Below are 20,052 nucleotides of genomic sequence, written 5' to 3'. Positions count from 1 at the left end.
TTTTGACAAACAAACCCTTTGATATCAAAGTGAAACTGATTTCTATAAAAAATAATTATATAAGCATATTTAAAGTAGAATAATTGATTGCATAAATGCCCCCCTTTTAAAGGCAATAAAACGTCAAAGGGGGTGAAAACTTTTCATCGGCACTGCAACTCTTACTTAAACACACGATTAATATAATTCATTTGACTGGTGCATGGATCATAATAATTGGTATTTTGTGACAAACGTTTGGCGCCAACTGGATGTGAATGGAATTGTACATGTAAGAAGAAACATACTTTTTATTTAATTTTTTTTTTTTTTTTTTTACAGTTTTAAGCTGTGAAGTTTGTGTGTAAAGTGCTGTGTATAAAAACCTGGAGCGCACACAGATCCGGGGCAAAACAAGTCGGTGCTTTTAGTGGGTTTCGCAAAGTGGACCTTGAAGGAGGAGAGCGACTCTGGCGAGACCCGTGTGTCGCTGAAGGAGCAAATAAAAGGAAAGCTTTATGTAAGAACCGGACAAGTCCAGGTCAGTCATCCGTACCCTCTTTAGCATCCATTCAGAGGAAAAGTAATAAATAAAATCCTTTTTTTTAAAAAAAAAAACATACTTTCACTAACTAATTAAAAACATTCACATTTCGTCGCTTTTTAAATTCTCATTTTATTCCAATATTGCAAGTTTTTTTCTTGTTTTTTTTTTGTTTTTTTTTTTCCTTTCTTCTTTTAATGACATACAGTTTTGAGCATGATCTGGAGCTGCAATATGTACAAAAACAAACTAACATATGTTATTAAAAAAAAGAAAAACAAAAAAGAAAAATAATAATAATACAAAAAAAAAAAAACGTCCCCTTTGTTTTGACGTTATTGCTAAATGTTACAAACGGCACAGGTTTCTACCATCAGCAACCCTTTGAGCACTGAGTATATATATATACTACCACACGACACCTCTGCTTACCATTTTTACTAGAATAATACACAGATAACAGTGAGAGGAGGAGGAGATGAAGACAAAGAAAGGGCGAAACAGGTGCAGCGAGGCTAAGCATTGACAACAAACAAAAAAATGTGAGAAATCTTCAAATGCACAATGGAAGATAAAAAAAAAAGGACATTAAAAACGATGGAGAATGAAATGTGTGAGAAGAAATAGAAAGTTTAGTGCTCTGTAGTGCAAACAGCCAAATAGTCTAAAAGGAGAAGTAAGGCTGAGTGCGACAGAGAAAGGGCTCCACACTCCGTTTTATTCGTTTAAAGCTGCCTCTCACTCTGCCCTGTTTTTTGTTGTTTTTTTTTTTGTTTAGCAGTGCATGAAAACTACATTATAAAAAGACATTTGGCATATTAAGAAGATACATACATTGTTCAGAGCTCATAAAAACACATCCACACAGAACAGCTGCTTTTTTCTTTTTTTGTGTGTGTTTTTGGTAGTGTAAAGTAAAAAAAAAAAAGAAAGAAAGAAAAAAAAAACGACAGGGACGCACGGAGAGGAACAAAAAGACACGAAAGCAAATGAGGAGACAGAGAGACGGTGTTTTCCCTCTGGTGAAGGTTCATATCAACACAGCGTGCGCATTGAGAAGGCATGTAACATCTTAATTATTTTTTTTTTTACTTTTTGACAGTGTGTTCCCCCTTCCTTTTTTTGAATTAACACATTCCGAAAACAGAAAACTCAGTAAATTAACTCGGATTGTCGAAGGCGGCGGATTTGTTGAGAGCAAGAGCCGCCATTTTTGTTTTCTTAATGAGTTTGCCTCGAGGCCGCAACACGTAAACAAATATTTAATCTTAGGAGACGGAGGACGGTAAGAAAAAAAAAATAAAATAAAAATAAAATAAAAATTTACAGTTAAGATTTGGTGACCTCCATCCTGCAGAGTAAAGGGAAGCGCCGCTGCTGCTCGTTTTGGATGCTACTCCTCTGCTGCAGCACGTATTTATTTATTTTTTTTTTAGTTTAAAGTCATTCCAGGAAGTGGCGTACTTTAAGGGAAACTTTAGAGGCAGCACGGGCAATAATGCACTTTTTTTTCTTCTTTTTTTTTTCTTTTTTGTTGAAAATTTGACGTAAGACAACGGGAGACTTTGTACCAATAATTTAAAAAATATCAATATTACAATATAAAACATTTTACATTAATAACAAACATGATGGATAAGAACAGGGCATAACTTAACTCATCGTTTCTTTTCTGCGCTTTTTTTATACATTAATTAAAGGGGGGGGGGGGGGGGTGGAACGAATCCTTTTCTGTTCCTGTTTCAAGGTGTAACAAAATTATGAAACACTTCATTGAGTAGACATTCAAGTTACAGTGCTGCTGTATTGTATTGTTTTGTATTGCCTTTGAATGTCTCTCCACAAGCTAGACGGTTGTTTTTTGTTGTTTTTTTTGGATCTGGTGGAAGACCGGAAACTCAATATTTTTATTTATTTTTTTTCCTATAAATGGACCGAATCAGTATTCGGTCACAGTGACGACATTACGGCACTAGCACGCTTTAAGGAACTTGCTGGCTGGTGAACTAGTGCTCAGGCGAATGGGAACATAAAACCACGACAATGAAATGACCTGTACAATATTGCTGTTATGTTCGGAAATGCACGTTTTCGTTTTAAATACACATTTAAAAAGGCTTTTTTTTTTTTTTTTTTGCTCCCAAAGGAGGTGACGTCACCACAGGGTAATTTAGACAGAAGGCGGAGAGGGGCTCACAGCAGTCAGGATGTAGGCATGGACAGAGTTCAGATTTTTAAAAAAAAAAAAAAACTCCCTCCCCCACCTGTTGCTGTACGCTGAATGTCAGGCTGGTTAAAAGAAGGCGAGTTCCTTCACTTATTAAAAAAAAAAGAAACACATTTGGCTGGAAACCTTTCTATTCCAGAAAACACGTACATCTATGGAGTGCAAACAAAGGCATCAGTCTCTGTTACGAGTTCAAACGCACATTTTCCCACCTTAGTTTCTGCACAAGTCTTTAGATTCAGAAGTGACCCATCTGCTGCTGCCCACTGACAGCCAGCTGGCTGAAAGGTCATTTTATTGTCCATTGCTTACAAGAAAGCGCATCTGCTGAAGTAGTACAAGTAGTAACTACAAAGCCAGTTAGCTGTTTTTAAAAAAAGCTGTTTTAAGATTTTTTAAAAATGCCAAAAGGAATGATGTTTGTCGACTTGAGTGCTTGGAACCTACAATTTAATATATTTCTATTTTATTTTGCATTTTTGCTCAAGTCTGTGCAACAAAATCAAATTGTAAAAGAAAAGAAATGCTACAGCACTCAGGTAAAAACTATTGCACTTCTTTTTTCCCCCCCAAGATTTTACCATCTACAATTAAAAAAAATTTCATATCTGTTGTATGTAGAGCTACAAAGTTATCTCTTAATACTGCCAACATGCTTCTTCTGAATTGACAGTAATTTTAACTTTTAGTCACCAAAAATAAAATACCAAAATACCAATGGAAACCAGCAACTACAAGAAGGGCTTGGTTGTTGTAAAATCCGCTTTAGAAAAGGTAAAGAAATACTTGAGTAAACATTTTTTTAAAAACAAACCAACTTTTTTTTATTCTTTTTTTTTTTAAACGTAAGCTCTGCATAGCGTCTCATTGTCAGTTAGCAGATGCTTTCCTTTCTCGTTTCAAACCAGATAAAACATGTTGCATCTTAAACATGTGTGAAACATTTTGGGGCTTAAAAATTAACTACTGGCCTCTCTGTCAAATTTTAAAAATTACTTTGAGCATTCATATAGAGCAAATGGTGAAAATAAGGAGGGAAAAAGTTGCACTTTCAGACCAGAAAAACACACAAAGAAGAATTTTATGTTCACTTCTATCCAGTAAAGTTGGGAAGAGTTCAGAAATCAGTATCTGGTGGGAAAATCTAGCATTTGCTCTTGTTGATCAGTACCTTAATGAAGTAAAACAAGACGTGGTGACGTTTGAATTCTTGAATAGAAAGGCTTTCGTTCAGGAGTAGAAGCAGGTAAAGTGAATTATTCCAGCTGGCGTGCTTCCTGTTTTAAATGGGAGTAAATTTGAAATCTTTTTGTAAATATTGTGACGTTTTTTTTTCCTCGAGGTTATCACACCGGTCCATGCCTACCCGGGATTGTCCCAACCGTGGCAGCAGAAGAACAATATCGAAACAAACACAGAAGAGTAGGGATCTTTGTATTTGTACACCACAAACAAAACCCCCCCCACAAAAAAAAAAAAAAAAAAAAACACAAATCAGGAAGGCTTCAGGAGAAGAAGAAGGCTGCTTCTGCAGGGAGGGTGAAGCGGCAGCGATGAGCTCAGAGACAGCAGAGCTCCTGTGATAAGCAGCGAGGCATTAGTTTGTGCTACGCACAGCTTCTTCCAAGGTGAGTAAACAGCATATAAGAAAAAGGTGAACTCTTTTTTTTTTTTTTTTTTTTCTCCCCCCGTCGTTTTGCAGTAAGGCCACATCAAATTGAAAAAGTGTCCATCGTTTTGTGTTTTTCTTTTTCTTCCTTTCGTTCTTTTCCTTCTTCTTTTTTGGAAAACTACCGGATACAAGCAGAGCACGTGCTGGAAGACGCCTCGCCGGGTGCAGTGAGCAACAGATATTAGATATGCGACTGGTCTGACTGTGTGCACAGTAAGAGTATACAGTACTAAGGCTTACTAACGCTTATTACATGAGTTTGACTTGTTTTTGTAACCAAGAATGTCTTCTTTTTTTCTCCACATATTCTGCAGATGTTGCTATGGCTCCATGTGAGATGTACTGAAAGCGTTTGCGTTCCAGGAGACGCGGCGAGCACGCAGAGTATTGCAGGCAAGGCAAAAGGCGTTGCTTAAAGCTTTTTCTTTTTAAAGACTTCATAAAAACCAAAGAGGATAAAAAATATAGGCCCCTCTGAGGTCGTCCTCCCCGCCTCAATAGAAACAAACGTAATATAAAAAGCAACCTTCGCTTATGTGACTAAACAAACCCAGACTTCAGATTTTGTTTGTTTTTTTTCCCCCCACTCAAAAGAAGACATATCAAAAGGAAAAACAAAAAAAAACAATCCAAAGACTGAGAAGCAGGCGTTTGTTGTAAGGTCACATTAACATAAAAGGTTTGGGAGTTTGGACCTCAAATGGGGGCAGAAGGGGAGGGAAACAAAGCCCAAAAGCTCAGAGAAGGAATAGAAACTATTTGGTAACAAAAGTGTACTATATGTTTAATACAAAAAAAAGGTATGGAGAAAAATGTACCTTTACTAAAGCTTATACAAGATCCTTGGTCCATAAAAACTATGTTATCGTCACGTTTTTGTGTGTCCCTCTGCGTCCTGCGACAACAACAATACGCCCAGCTGAGGCTCGTGGGAGTTGATCAGCGTGAATCCAGGCGGGCCGACGACGCACCGATCCGTTCAGGTTGTGGTCGGTGTTGCGTTCAGAATGGATGTATTGTTGTCGTCGTCGGTTCTCACAGCTGAAGGAAGGTGCTGGTGCTCTGAGCCTGCAGGAACGTCACTCATTCCAAACACCAGGATTAAATAGGCAGGTCCCTACAGTTAACCGCGGGCGACGGAGCACTTCTGCTTATTCCCATTGGCTGACACCTCGGTGATGTCACTCCTTTAGTTTTGCTCCTTTTGTTTGTATCCCAGCTAAACACGCAGCACTGTACGATGAGTCAAAGTTTGGGTTTAATTCCTATAGTCTGTCATGTATATACCCCAAGGTGTGTTTTGCTCTCAAGGCATACTGTGTGTGCATTAGGACACCACGGCGGCGGCGGAGGACGAGGACGTGACCCCGGCGCCGGGGGCGCTGTTGGGGCCGTAGACGCCGGGGGCAGCGGCCTCCTGGCTGCTGTTGCTGTGCAGGCTGGCGTTGCCGGCCCGCAGGATGGCGCCGGCGGCGCTGCAGTGCGGCCTCGGGCCGGGCTCGGGCGTGTAGGTGAAGGTCAGCGTGGTGGAGTAGATGATGCCGTCGTTCCTCACCAGCGTGACGGGAACCTGGACGGGCTGCCGCACCCAGCGCCAGCCCTCGCGGAAGGCCGAGATGTCGGGCACCACGCACAGCATGCTCTCCGCACACCTGCAGGGGGCGCACAACAGAAAACATGCTAGTAGTTAGCAGTGTAAATTCTCCCATTTTTAGCTTTTGCTTAACCTCTTCCAGTTCCATCGACCGCAGGGTGAGTCGAGTGCAGAATAAAGTACTGTAGAGTAAGGGCAACATTTTGACATAATGTCAATGCCAATGTCAAATTTATTTATGTAACACTTTTAAAAGCAAGTTGAGACTGCACCAAAGCACTGTACAAAGCATAAAAACTATAAAGTCACAGAAGAGGCATCTTCCACTGTGAGGTTATAAAAAAAGACTCCAGTCCAGAGTAATGTGCAGCTGAGTTGGTTATTTACATTTTTTTAAAATAAAACAGATTCCAGATTGATTTACAATAAAATAAATGTTAATTGCAGCCCTATGAAACGCAGCATACAAGTCTGACCCGAACGTCAAGCAAAACAACCCGAATTTTGGGTTGCGTTCGACCGTAACTCAAATTATGGTCTAAATACGAAAGCAGTAAAATCTTAATTGAAATAATATGCTGGGCTTACTTTGGGCTCGGGCCTATAATTTAAGTTCAACAGTCGAGTCAGGCTGGATTTTTTTTTTAGGCCGAATCTAAACTTAAATATGTGACTTAATGAACAGATTGCAAAAATAGCAAACGATCCAGGGTTCCTTCACATTTTCATGCAGACACATCCAGACTTTTCCACCACTCTAACAAAAATGAAGGCAGACAGGCAGTCCCCCCACGTTAGTTTCTTAGTGACGCAAAAAGGAGAAAATGGGAAATATTTGACACCAATATGCAAAACAGATTGCTTTCTTTTCCTATATTTTCACAGAAAGGCATCTCTAAAGTAACTCTCCTACATTAATGATTTGCTCTCAGTGAAGAACACCGGCCTCCCAAATGGTGTTCAAAGAGCCACATCGTGTCCTTTCTCCGTAAATCTAAACTTACATAAGAGGCTAAAAGTCCCGAAGGAGATTATAGTCTGGTCAAGAGCGACATCAGGTCATTATTCTGGTATTTCCGAGGATTTCGCAAGTGAATGGAGCAGCAGACATGTGACTCAGTGCTATTCTTCATTATGGATATATTTATTTTTCTAAATCCTGAGCTCATCTTCTTACGTCGTTGCCTGATGGAGGCGTCTTTCAGTGACATTCTCACTCTGTTTGAAGCTTACAGGACTCTAAGAAAATCTTTTGCCCAAGTTACATATTTCTTCTGTTTTTGCTTCTATGCTATACTTTAATATTTCAAATCATTCAATACATTTTAATATCAGGCAGAGGTAACCCAAGTAAATACAAGACAGTTTTCAAAATCATGATTTGATTTACAGAGCAATCCATCCAAACCACACCGCGCTGATCCTGTGTGAACATATAATTGCTTCCTTTTTAAATCACGAATTAAGATTAAAACCTTTTTTTTGGTTTCGTCTCACCGTCAACGCTCAGGACAGAAAGCTTGTAAACTGACAAAACCCTGAAAAGACTTAAAAAGAACCTATAAAACAACACGAAGCAGGCTTAAATGACTAAAAAAAACGAGATCAGACGTTCAGTTGAAATGTTTTGCCTCATGAGAAAAGCAGGAAGAAAAAAAAGATTTAAAAAAAATCCTTCCAAATTCTGAGAAATTTGTTTGCCTTTCCTGTTTTGGAAAACATACTTGTTGAGGTCAGGAAGAGAGCCTTACATTCTCTGAATAGCAGCTTCAGAAGTTTTAAAATGGTAAACTTTGTGTCTGAATTCAGTGCGTTTACAAAGTAAATTTGAACCGTATCAGGGTTTGTGCAGCTGATTAACATAACGCGCTTTATTGGCTATTTAAACGCTATAATAGGTTTTGGTTTCGGCCAATAAGCTGAAAGTTTGAAGCAAACGCATGGCCCATTAACATGTCTAACACATCACTCAATGCACACCTAAAGATACTGGTGAAAAAAAAATGTCAGGACTACTTATGACATACTACACTAATACTTGTTCATGGCCGGTTGCAAAATAGGAGAAATGAAGTCCCTGACATCTATCCATTATTAAAGGGTAATAAATCCATTTATAAGGTTTGGCACTCCAGCGAACCACAGCATTCACATATTTTCCATCATTATAATCAGAGGATAGAAGGTAAAAATATTTTTTGCCACAATGTCGTCTTTTTTTTTTTTTATAAACCGTCGGCAGGTATTCTTCAAAAAGGGGCGTTTTCTCTCTTTACAATCCAGAAAAGCAACAACCGACCTGTACATGGTTTCAGCCTCGACGTCTCCGAACCAAACCCGCAGGTTTGGTGTGAAGTTCTGCCCCGTCAGCTCCAGCATGGCAACATCCCCGCCGCCGTTAAGCTGCAGACAAGACCAGACGAGTTCAAACACGTGAACCGATCGTCGCTGCGAAGACGTTCATTCGGAGAAAACGCCGCCCGCGCCGAGGCTACCTGTAAGCTCTCTACCACAGGCACAGGGGTGACGGGTGAGTGGACGGGGCCCATGCCCTCGTAGAAAGTGTACTCTGCCTTGTCCGTGCTGATGATTGTCCAGGAGGCGCCGTCGTTGATCATCTCCTTGTTTGGTTCCTTTGGGCATGGAGTAGCCTGGCATGGAGGGTGGAGAAAGGTAAATGGGAATTCGAAAGGTCTGCGTGGCGTGATTTTTGACATTGCATGCAGAGGACACTGTGGCACAGACTTGAAACTGGATGATCCTTTCTTGGGAAAGGCACAGGTACATGCGCTCCGTGTCCTTCAGGTAGAAGGCACACTTGTGCAGCTGGGAAACTGGGTCGTCGGCGTCCAGCAGGGCCGTCTGCTTGTCGACTTTTCGAATGACCTCATAGGAAAACAAACGGAAACAAGCAGATAAGCCGACCGAGGGATGGATGTTATGATAAAGCAGAGGGTTGGATGGGAAGTCTCGAGATCGAAGAAAGAGGACAACAAATCGAGACCACAAAGACATCTAAGGAAAAAGAAAAGATTACTTTTTGATTGCAAAGTATTCATTCTGGTTCATGTGTTATGCTGCTTGTCAAACTGCAACAAGAATTTATTGTGTTTTATTAGAATTTTCTGTGATAGACCAACAAAACGCTGATCATAATTATGAAAAGAAAGGAAAACACTATAAAAGTTTTACTTTTTGGTGTGTTTGTATTCTGTCCCAGTCAATTGCTTGCAAAAAAAAAAAAAAAAACTTCAGCAATTTTCGCTGCAAGCATTTGGAAACCCAAACTATCGGTTTTGAGGATCTAGAGACTGAAATCCTTATCAGTTCTTCTTCCAAAAAAAAAAAGAAAAGCTCAAACTCAGACTGCATGAAGAGTGTCTGAATATTTCCTAAAGGCATTAGTTCTTGACTTTGACTAGGCCATTCTAACGCCATTTTGCTGCATCTCTGCCTGAAAGCTAGTGATGGTTGTCCTGCTGAAAGGTTTCTAATCTGGCTGCACTTGACTTTATTTAGAGGTATAAGAATAAAGGGGACTATACACAAATGCAGGGCACACTTTTCAGGTTTTTATTAGAAGAACATTTTACAAACCATGTAAAGTTTCCTTCCACATGACAATTAAACACCACTATGTGTTCTATTATAAAACTCTGAAAATGAACTGGAGTTTCTAGAGCTAATGTGATAAAATTTCAAAAGAATTACAAAAGGAACAAATACTTTTGAAAGGCAATGTAGGTCAGAAGAAAATGAGGCTAACAAACATATAAATAGATGGAAGAAAAGACAAAATGTCAGTTCGCTGCTCAGAAGAACATGAGTCACAGCATGAGTGAAGAAAAACAAGGATGACTTTGTCGAAGAATGATTATTTGAACAAAATAAAAGTCTAACGTTTATGAAGAGGGGGAGAAATAAACTCCTTTCATGCCAGAAGAGAAGAAGATTGACAGCTCTGTGCAGCCTGCTAATTAAAGAACAATGAGAAGATCTAGTTTCCTCAGTGTGGAAAACAAAAACGGGGTAAAAACTGTTTACACACACACATATACTGCATATATATATATATATAAATAAAAGAACATAACATGATTTTGTGAGTACTGGCAGTCTGGTTTTGACATGTTTGGACAGAGGCAGGACAGCAGCGTCACTCAGCTCCTATTTGTGAGTGTTGGCGGAGGAACAGCAAAAATGTTCGCCTGTTTCTGCTGCAGTTTGATGCTTTTAATGTTTCCCCTGATCTCAATCATTGAGATGGTTATTATTAACTATTATTATTTATTTTTTTACCAGTCTGGGCAGCGCCATGCCGGTGACCGAGCACACCAGCTTGACCGTCTGGCCGTAGTGGATGTAACCATCTCTCACAGTGAACTCCTCTCCTTCTGACTCCTCGTCGTCCACTGGAAACGCAAAGGAACGACCAATCAGAGCTGCTTGATGTTCCCCCCCACCACACACTCACCACAGTCAGTCAGTCACTTCAGTTCATCCCTCAGCGACATATCGTCACGTTTGGGTGAGGGCGACTCACACAGGTGGATGTAAAAAGCCCCCCACTGCTGGGAACTGGCGTGGAAGTTGCCCCCCTCCACGTGCAGGTAGCGCGTGCTGACCGTTTGGGAGCGCAGTCGGTTGAACAGCGCCACCTTGGTCCCTGATGCGATGCACACTGTGGGCGAGAACAGACAGGCTTACGTAAGGAGAACACAGCCTGCTGCCCACCGGGTGACAAAAGGTGTAAAAACAGCCAGGCGGAGCGCGGCTGCATCACACAACAGCTGCTGGACAGAAACTGTAGATTTAACGATGCTGCCCCCTGGTGGTTAAACTTACTTACTTTTTTCCCCCCTAATTATTCCTTTCTTTTTTTTATGACACATTTTTAGTTTGAACTCCACACTTTACTTGAATTTAAATGTGCAAAATGCGGGGACATTTAATGGGGGGAAACAGTCCAAAAGCAACCAATAAGGGTTCAGATAATAAAACTTGAATGAAAACATAAGGTAAAAGCACAAGTAATAGAATTCAAAGCTTTTTCTTAATTTTCTCCTCTTTAAAAAATTACCAATGATTGCACATCTAACCTTTTCCTTAAGAATCATTTTTCTTAATAAAAATAAGAAACTGCTCATGTTGACGTGAGAACATCAGCAGTTCAAACACGAATGTGCGCTGATGAGAAGATTTACGACTCTACTTCGTTCAGACCGCTGAAACAATCCGCCCAAACAGGTTCCTGACAATTAGTGGTGCCACAAACCTGGGAGAAAGTCTGGTCTGAACACAGTGCTGGTCTACCACACCTCCTGCCATGAATGCTAGTGAAAAGCACTAAAAGCTGCTAGAAAGAAGAGCTTGTCTTTACACTGGGAAAGCTCTGAGGCACAAAAGTGAGTCATTGACAGAAAATGATGCTGAAGATGTAAATTTAAACTCAATGTTTGCATTTTACAGAGTTAAAATGTCAAGAAAGTAATTAAGCTAATTTTTCCCCCCCTTCATTTGAAATCCTTGTTAGGTGTTAAAATACAGCTCTGCTGTTAGAATTATGCACCTAATAACATGTGACTTATTTTTATGCTTTTATTTGTATTTGTTTTGTTTTTTTCCTGCTTAACTTACATAAATATGACCAGAAGAGACAATGTTTCACTGTGATGTTTGCTGCTTAGTAGAATAAAATATTGAATAATTTTATCTTTATTAGACAACTTCTCAGGTAAATTTAAATCAATTTTGTAAAACTATTTGACTCCAAAACATTTAATTTTCACAGATAAAACTTACTTTGACGCACACTGTCTTAGGAAATGGATGACATGAAACAGTCAGTTACAGTATTTACATTCTGTAGTTTTCCAACTAAAGTATACAGAACTGCAAGTTAATATTTTGAGTTAAAAGCAGTGAAAAGTACTGACGTTCTGTTAGTTTTGACATTTATAAATATAAAATCTAACCCAAAAGGACAAGATAAGCTCTAGAAACCTGGAGAGCATCTCTAAAAAAATGTATTTCTTCAGTCTACAGTGCTGACCTATTTCTGCTAGAAAAGTCAAATGTGTTGTAGTGTCAAATGTTTTACTAACGCAGATTTGACGATTGTGCTCCAACTGTGAACCGACAGCGGACAAAGACACAAAAGAGGAAACTCGTCCAACTCACGGTCAGCGTTTTTGAGGGACTGCTTCTTTTTGGAGGGCTTGGAGATGACTTTGATCCTCTTGCTGAGGAAGACGCCAATGTCTGCGCTGTTGCCGTAGAACATCTTGACGGACAACATGAAGTGCTTTCTCTTGTCGGAGTCGGATATGTACAAGGTTTTGGCTGTGCAATAATTCTGTCGTGGAGAAGGAGGAGAAATTGTGAAGAGTTGGATTATTTTTGCTCAAAATGCAAAGCGAACTGATAGGTCAACGTCAGATTTATGTTTTTGTGTTCATTTATCTGCTGCTGGATGTTTAGAAAAATCCGCTGAAAACTCTTATCTAATGTTTGTTTGTTCTGAATTTACTTAGAATCTCCTTTAATATAATTCGCTGCGAAAGTGAGTGAATCCACAATTCCTCTTAGGATCTTCACTGGACTTTCTTCTAAGTCTAAATATTGGTTAATCCAACAAGGTTGTCAGATTGTGACGGCTGCAATTTGATTGGTTTTGAGTGAGTATTCCTTCATTTCAGCTTGCACATATAAGGTGCACGCAGTGCAAATTTGGAGGAATCCACCAGAAGTTTAAATACACAGAATAAAAACACACATACAGCTGTTTTCCCCTCGCCATCTGAAGTTAAATCAGACCAAACTTCTCTTACTTTAGGTCAGTTAAAAATTACCAGCATTATTTCTATTTGTTGAAACTCATAATAATGATTTCAATGCCATTACTGACATTTCATTCCCCTTTTGGATGAGTGAAGTATTTTTTAACTGAATATGAAAGAATAATTTATCATCAAAAGAATTGGAAAGAATTTATTAATTTTGTGAGCAACTTGCTGGCACTGAATCAGACACATCTGTGTTTATTTTGTAGCTGCTCAGCCGTCTCCGGTTATGTCACATCCCTTCATCTTGACTGGAGGGATGTGAAGGAGTGGCTGTGGCTCCAGAGCAAACGCTTTCTTTTGGGCGTCTTTTTGTGTAATTTGTACCTTTCCCTCTAGGTTGAGCTGTTGCATTTCTTGGTCGCTGTTGCCGATGCCAATGAAGGCACACGGCTGCGACTCGTGCTCATTGCAGCCGTCTCTCTCCATCTGCTCCTTCTTTTTCTTCCAGCCGCTGCCCATCAGGTAGACACAGGGAGGAGGGCAGAAGAACCTGGAAACAATGAGGTGAGTGTCATATTTTTGGGGTTTTTTTTCCAAAGCAGCTCTGTTTCCAAGACAACCTTCTCTAAATATGCCTTGAGCTTTTAAGAATCAACATTTATTCACATTTCAGATATAAAAATAATTATTTGAACTCAAATACTTAAACAAAATATTGTGCATCCTAATTGACACCACTAGAGGGCAGCCTGGTGACATCTCTCTTGCAGTGAAAAAAAACAAAATCTGGTTCAATATTTTTAAATGCAACTTTATTTCAACAGTTGTTGCACTTTGCGGTGTAGACACACACACACACACACACACACACAAACAAAAAACTAAGTTTCTAAATAATTTTTAGACATTTTAGTCCTTCAGAAATAAACCGTTGAAAAAGAAGAAATCGGCTCATTACTGGACGGACTGGGTTCATGTGGAACTGGAGAGCAAACTGTTTCGCAACTCCAGTCTCTGACTCTGTGGGTGTTTGTCTACTTTCACCTCCTATAAAAAGCACAGAAGAGCGAGAAGCGGCGAGAAACTGGGGGGTGGGGGGGTGCCTTTAAGGTTCTTCGTTCACCTCCACTCTTGAGACCCGTGGGTAAAAACAGAGAGAGCCATGGAGAGCGGTGCAACCTGATAATAACAAAGCAGCATCCTGCAAAGTCCTGCCGGACAAAGACTATTATCTGAGGAATTCATCTTTTCCAGCTCTTGGCGGTTGGCGTCCAACGTTTGATTTACCAAGAGATAGGCGGCCTGATGAGATTGCAAGCAGTGTCGCAAGCGAAGCCAAAAAACGCAGCGGAGCCGCAGAGAGCAGCGGAATGAAGACGCGCAGCGTTTCGGGGGCAGGAGGGGCGGGAGGCTATAAAAAGTTGCAGCGAGGGGTGGAAAGGTGAAGCGCAGCGTTACAGGAAGGGTTTGAGGAAGAAGAGAAGAGTTCGAGAAAGCGGAGTTGAAAAAAAGCCCAAAAAACTGGAGGTGTTGCATCAGCTGCTGATTGAAGTGCAGTTACATGTGTTGCATAGAAAATGAATTGAAAAGTTTGACGGCAGCAGGCTCTGCAGCTTAGATCCAACCAATGAAAATCCTCCCGATTTCCCAAAACATTCCCTCTGGAGGAGTTCGACTTCCAGCTCTAGCTGGCTTCAGCTCAATGCGATTTCCATACTTTCCGTCAAGACCGATCAGTGCAATACCTGAAGAAAAATGTTGCTTTGTTTATATTCAAACAATAACTGATAGGTGAGAGGCGGTGTTCAGGTCTCCAGTCCATAACACGGCAACAATTAACACTTTTACTTTAAAAAATATATATATACTGGAAAATCGAGTTTGAAACAGTTTTGTTCATGAGATTACGCAAACTGTAGCAGAAAACACCAAACCTGGATATTGTACAAACTAATATTTTTTGTCATGTAACGCATACATTCATTACACAAAGAGTGAAATATTCCAAGCTTTTATTTTCTGGTAGTTTGGATCACTTTGGTTCATAGATGAATCAGATTATCACATAAGTGCTTACAGAAATGACCCGCTTCTGGAAAGTCGGTTCAATTCTGTTTGTTTTGCTTGAATTACTGCATCAATGCGGCGTAGAATGGAGGCGATCAGCTGAAGAATGATGGGAGGAAACACGAGCTGCGTTGACTGTGGACTAGGTTTGTCACAATAATTAATAAATCAATTAAATGAAAGATAAATTAAGACAAAGTAAATTTCCATTGGCATGATCTATCGTTTAACTCTTCTCCCTTTCTTTCTACCAAAAAACTGGATGATAAAAGTCTTCAGTTTGGTGCTTCGGTTTGAGCTAAACATTTTTTTTAAGGAAAACTTAAGACTTGTTTGCAGAGACGTCATAATTAATTTTATTTATTGTTTTGTTTATTTATTTTGGATATTTAAGATGTCTTCCAGTTCGAGTGTTAAATGTTCATTAGAATTGAAAGTTTATTGATCCTTGAGAATATGTTCTTGCGTTATTAGTATGTCATTATCATTGTATTGCTTAAAAATGGCCTCAAACCAACAATATTATTGATTATCCTGATTACTCCTGGAACAATTTATGTGTGGACAAAACCTGGTGGGTGTCAGTGGGTTAATTTTCTTTTGAGGTGGACAGAATCGGTTCTACACGCAAGCAACGGCCGATTGCCGATCTCTCAAAAATTAAGGAAATCAGGGGCAATTTGTTGGTGCACCTCTGATTTGTATCCTTTCAAATACTGTGTCAAAGTATTCCTTTGTCAATTGTGAAAATGATTTTTTTGCAGCTCTACATCCAAGTCAAAACCTTCACACTTATAGAGCTTTATAACGCGTTTCATCTACAACATGGGAGAAATGAAACGTTTGGAAAAAATATATTTTTGTCCATACTAAAGAACCCACATGAGCCCAAAGCGAGCTCAAACTCCATGCGGAAAAACTCAAGGTACGAGTTCTGTGTTCAGCATCCTGGGGACGAACTAATCCATAACACCCAGTCTGTGTCAATCCCTCTAATGACTGCCTGCTCTTTTCAGAGATGTTGTGGGGTTACACGGGTTTTGTTTTGTGACGGTTTCTTTCTCACGGCAGCGTGGCGTCCAAGTGCGGCGATCGTTCAGAGAGAGGAAGACGGCCAACGTCGATCGGAGGCTCACCTTTTCTCATTGCCGTAGGATTTCTGTGCAACTTTTGCGTGCAGGATCATGACGGTTTGGTCGCCTCGCTCCTTTAGGTAATTCCTCATCGCTTCTCTGCAACAAAACAGAAACATTAAGGTTTTATCGCCGACATACCTTGTCACTTGGAAGGTAAAGGTTTTTTTTTTTCTTCTTTTCGTTGGATTAGAGTTGCAATGATTCATCAAAAAGCATAGCTTGAGAAAAAAAAAAAACCCGAAGTGAATGCACAAGTGTCACACATGTAATCAGATTGAGGTGAGGAAACGCATACAGTGAACTCAGGATGACCCAACAAAAGACTCGAGCGCTTGCCAAGAAGTTCTGCTCTCCCCCAGATGTGTCCGTGTGGGGGTGGGCTGAACTCTCAACGCCTGGCTCAGGGGGACGGAGGGGAGCAGGAGACGGGAACGTGGAGGAGAAACAGAAGATGTAGAGAGAGAGCGAGAAAGAGAAAGAGGGGAGTAATGGAAGGATAGAGAGGGGAGAAAAACAACAACAACAAAGCTGACCTCACCAGCAAAAACTTCTTGTTTTGTGGAGATTTTTCTGGTTTTTTTCTCATTCGGAGATTCTTGCCCCTTAAAAGGCACAGATCGCGTTTAGATGGAGACACCACATCACACCTCGGCTCAGGCTGTACACATGAACAGATGTCAGTGACACCTGACACGCCAGGGTCTTCACACACACACAGACAGATAAATGCCGTCCCAGTCTCCAACGTTAGGCTCAGAGCTGGAGTTCGACAGAGCCTTTGTTATGAAAAGTATGGGGCCTCCTCAGAGCGCAGCTTTGTGTGTGTGCGTGTGTGTGTGTGTGTGCGTGTGTGTGTGTGTGTTAGGGGAGTGGAGGGGATGCAGCAGAGGAGGAAGTCCAAGAGGAATTGTGGTTTATCCATTTCATAATGGACTAGAGAAGGCTTTCTTACGTCACTCTAATGACATTTTTATTGGATATTTCCATCTGACAGCAAAGCAGAATTTAGCAATTTCTGAATTACTGACTGGCCAAATCTTATAAACAAGAACAAGCAGCGGAACTGATCTGAAGCATCCATTTATCAGGGTCCCTAAAAGGATTTATCTTAAATTCTTACAGAAATATTGACTTTACACATTTTTAGTTCCTTCATATTAATTCAAAAAGGCAAAAATACTGAGAACTGGAATAGGAAACCTGACAAAAACCACAGACAGGAAAGACGGACAAAATTAAGGGAAAATGGAAGGAAAGGTAAAGGAAAAGGAAGAAAGAACAAAGGGAGGGCAGAAGGAAGGAAATTCAGAAAGGACAAAGGAAGGAAGGAAGGACAGTTTGGAAACCACTGCTTTAGACAACGGGAAGGGAAAAGTCTGCGAATAAGATTTTTTTCAATGCTTACTTTCTTCATTCTTTAAATAAATCACCAACAGGTGTTTTGTTTTTTTCTAAACTTTGTCTTGGGGTTGGTGTGAAACCAATAAAGGTCAGGGACTGATGTTTTCCTCCCTTCACTGTCTGACAGATTCAAATATCACCGCTTAGTTAGAGAAGGACGCAGCTGTCCTGAGGTGTTAAGAAAGAATGTAAGTCTGCACTCATATCTTCAGATCTTCCTCCAGAGTGCTGCAAGCTGCTAGAATAAGAAACTAGTGTCAGCTCGGTTATGTGCAACACCCCTTGGCTTTTGGTTAACACTGTTTCACAGCTCAAGAAACCAAACCAGAACCAGACCGCTGCAGCGACGTTCGCCTATCGAGACAGATCGGCTTTAGCTCAAAAGGAAGCTTTCACTCTGAGGGTCGTTATTCAGACCCTTCATGGTTTTGCTTTTGTGATTGTTGCGGCATGAAATTACGGATTTTTCTGCATTTTCTTTCTTTAAAGGTGGGGCCAAAGTTACACTACTTTAAAGCTTTATTTTTTCCATAACATGATCTTGCAAAAAAATTGAAATCGATGCACAAAACCTTCCCCAAAAAGACAAACTGGATTTTAACTTACATTTTACATGCAAATGACATTTTAAGTACCTTCTTGAAATGGCACTCTTAATACAAACCAAATCCTGCCCTGAGAAAGTTGTCAAAGTGGAAATGAAGAATTTCATATTGGTCATTCAAGTTAACATGAACTGAATGCACAAGAGAAGCAAATCAAACAGAACATTAAAAAAAGTCAGTGATTGGTCAAAAAAGAACATAATACTGTAAATGCTAATGTGATCTGTAAGATTTACAGAAAAGGTGCGATGACTGGTTAAGATTGAAAGTCCGCGGAAAATTTGCGAATGATAAAAGTTGTGATCGCAACTTCCTGGAGGAAGCAGCAATAGTCCGTCGAGGGGGGTGATTCCTGAACTTTATAAAAACGTATAAATAAAAACGTAAAAGGGCCGGGACGCTGACTCTTAGTAGAGTCCACGAGCATCGGCAAGAACTTGGTACAAGGAGAAAACGTTGGTCAATATGTTGGCCAACGTGTTGCTTTTATTTGCAGCAAAACGTATGAACAGTGAAAAGGTAAAACTTTTACTAAAAATAATTCATTTACAGAGATGTCCACAGAAAGGTGTTACAAGTTTGGTTCCTAGAAAACAGGTCTGTCAAAGGAGGATTTATATAGAAAAAAAACAACAAAATCTGATCAAATCTGGTGTTTCTAGGATCAACTGGCTAATCGGCCGCTTCTCACTCGGAGCATCGAGTTGTGTCTCCTTTAGCGCAAAAGTCAGAAGGAGAAGTGAGACAGTGACCAGCGCACACAAACCAACTTCCTGTGGAAAACTAGCGTGTAGACAAAGATTTAAAAAAAAAGACATGTTCTTGAAATTTAGCATGCAAAATTAAAAACATGCATCCAGCCTTTTAAGGAAATTAAGCACAAATTGTTTATAAAGAACCCTTCCTATCTCCACCCCCCCAGAAAGTAGCTATATGAATCAAGTCTGTCAGAGCAGAGAAAGTGGAAAAAAAAAGAAAGGAAGTATCACAAATAATCTGATGCAATAGCAGAATGACGGGAAATAGAGCTGTAATTTTTTGGAGGGCTTAAAGGAAATTTGCATGTTTATTCTAAGAAAATAAACTCCAATAGAGGCAGAAGGGGACAGAGGGAAGGGAAACAGAGAAAAAGAGAACAGATAAAACAAATACAAGGGGAAAACGTATAAGAGGTGAGACCACCAAAAAAAAAAAAGTGTCAAACACATACCAGTAAAAAAACTAACAAAAAAAACCCAGAAGGACTGTGGTGTGCATGTGTGTGTGTGTGTGTGTGTGTGTGTGTGTGTGTGTGTGTGTGTGTGTGTGTGTGTGTGTGTGTGTGTGTGTGTGTGTGTGTGTGTGTGTGTGTGTGTGTGTGTGTGTGTCAGCAAAGGCAAGTTAAATGAGTCTTCAGATGAAGAGGAGCAGACAAGGCATCTGGCTTTTCATCTGCAGCAGCAGCTAAAGCAGAGTGGGACTGTCCCTGTCTCTACACTGCCCCATACACACACACACACACACGTAGAGAGTGGGCACCCTTTTACGGTCATGCACAGTGAAAAAGCTCAACTAGTTTCAGAAGCCCGCTGATTGAACCTCCCAAACCTTAACGAATTTTTAAACTAAAATCTGTGCTGAGCAACAAGGGAAAACATTTTCAACATGTAATATTTTCAATACCAACTGACCTCAAAAGCAATAGAGATTTTTCTACATTTGTTTATTTGTTTATCAGTTTGTGAGGTTTGCATCTGCCCAAAGGACTGAGCTAAAGAATGCCGCAATTAGTGCTGCAGATTTCCAATATATTAGCAATCTAAAACTGTATTGAATCCCTTGATTAATTTGAGTGACCATACTACTAGGGTACATTTCCTAGAAAAACGGAGGTTGAGCTGCTAAACGGAGTTTTAAGCATGCGACGTGTCTTGCATTTTGGATCATTTGATATTGCATAGTCACAATGTGCTGTGCAACTCATGTAAGTGGTCAAATCAACTACTACTACTAACAATAATAATAACAATAATAATGCACAGCAGGTTATAGTCATTATTAGT

General features: G+C 40.1%; 1 protein-coding gene across 1 annotated transcript in view; it reads right to left on the bottom strand.

Moving 5' to 3' along the window:
• Positions 1-635: 635 nt before the first annotated feature.
• The window catches only part of rbpj (recombination signal binding protein for immunoglobulin kappa J region), a 51,459-nt gene continuing 32,042 nt past the window's right edge, over positions 636-20,052 (bottom strand). Inside the window, exons 3-11 of the mRNA XM_023345585.1 lie at positions 16,005-16,100; positions 13,186-13,351; positions 12,197-12,371; positions 10,560-10,697; positions 10,316-10,428; positions 8,762-8,902; positions 8,512-8,667; positions 8,316-8,419; positions 636-6,074 (exon numbers count right to left, since the gene is read on the bottom strand). Coding sequence (XP_023201353.1) covers positions 5,750-6,074; positions 8,316-8,419; positions 8,512-8,667; positions 8,762-8,902; positions 10,316-10,428; positions 10,560-10,697; positions 12,197-12,371; positions 13,186-13,351; positions 16,005-16,100 — 1,414 coding nt within the window. The 3' untranslated portion in view covers positions 636-5,749. The remainder of the gene's footprint in view (positions 6,075-8,315; positions 8,420-8,511; positions 8,668-8,761; positions 8,903-10,315; positions 10,429-10,559; positions 10,698-12,196; positions 12,372-13,185; positions 13,352-16,004; positions 16,101-20,052) is intronic.

This window comes from Xiphophorus maculatus, chromosome 14, assembly GCF_002775205.1.
Source record: "Xiphophorus maculatus strain JP 163 A chromosome 14, X_maculatus-5.0-male, whole genome shotgun sequence".
In the NCBI taxonomy this organism is placed as follows: Eukaryota; Metazoa; Chordata; class Actinopteri; order Cyprinodontiformes; family Poeciliidae; genus Xiphophorus; species Xiphophorus maculatus.
Note: the sequence above shows the minus strand (reverse complement) of the source record. Positions and strands in the feature narration are given on the sequence as shown.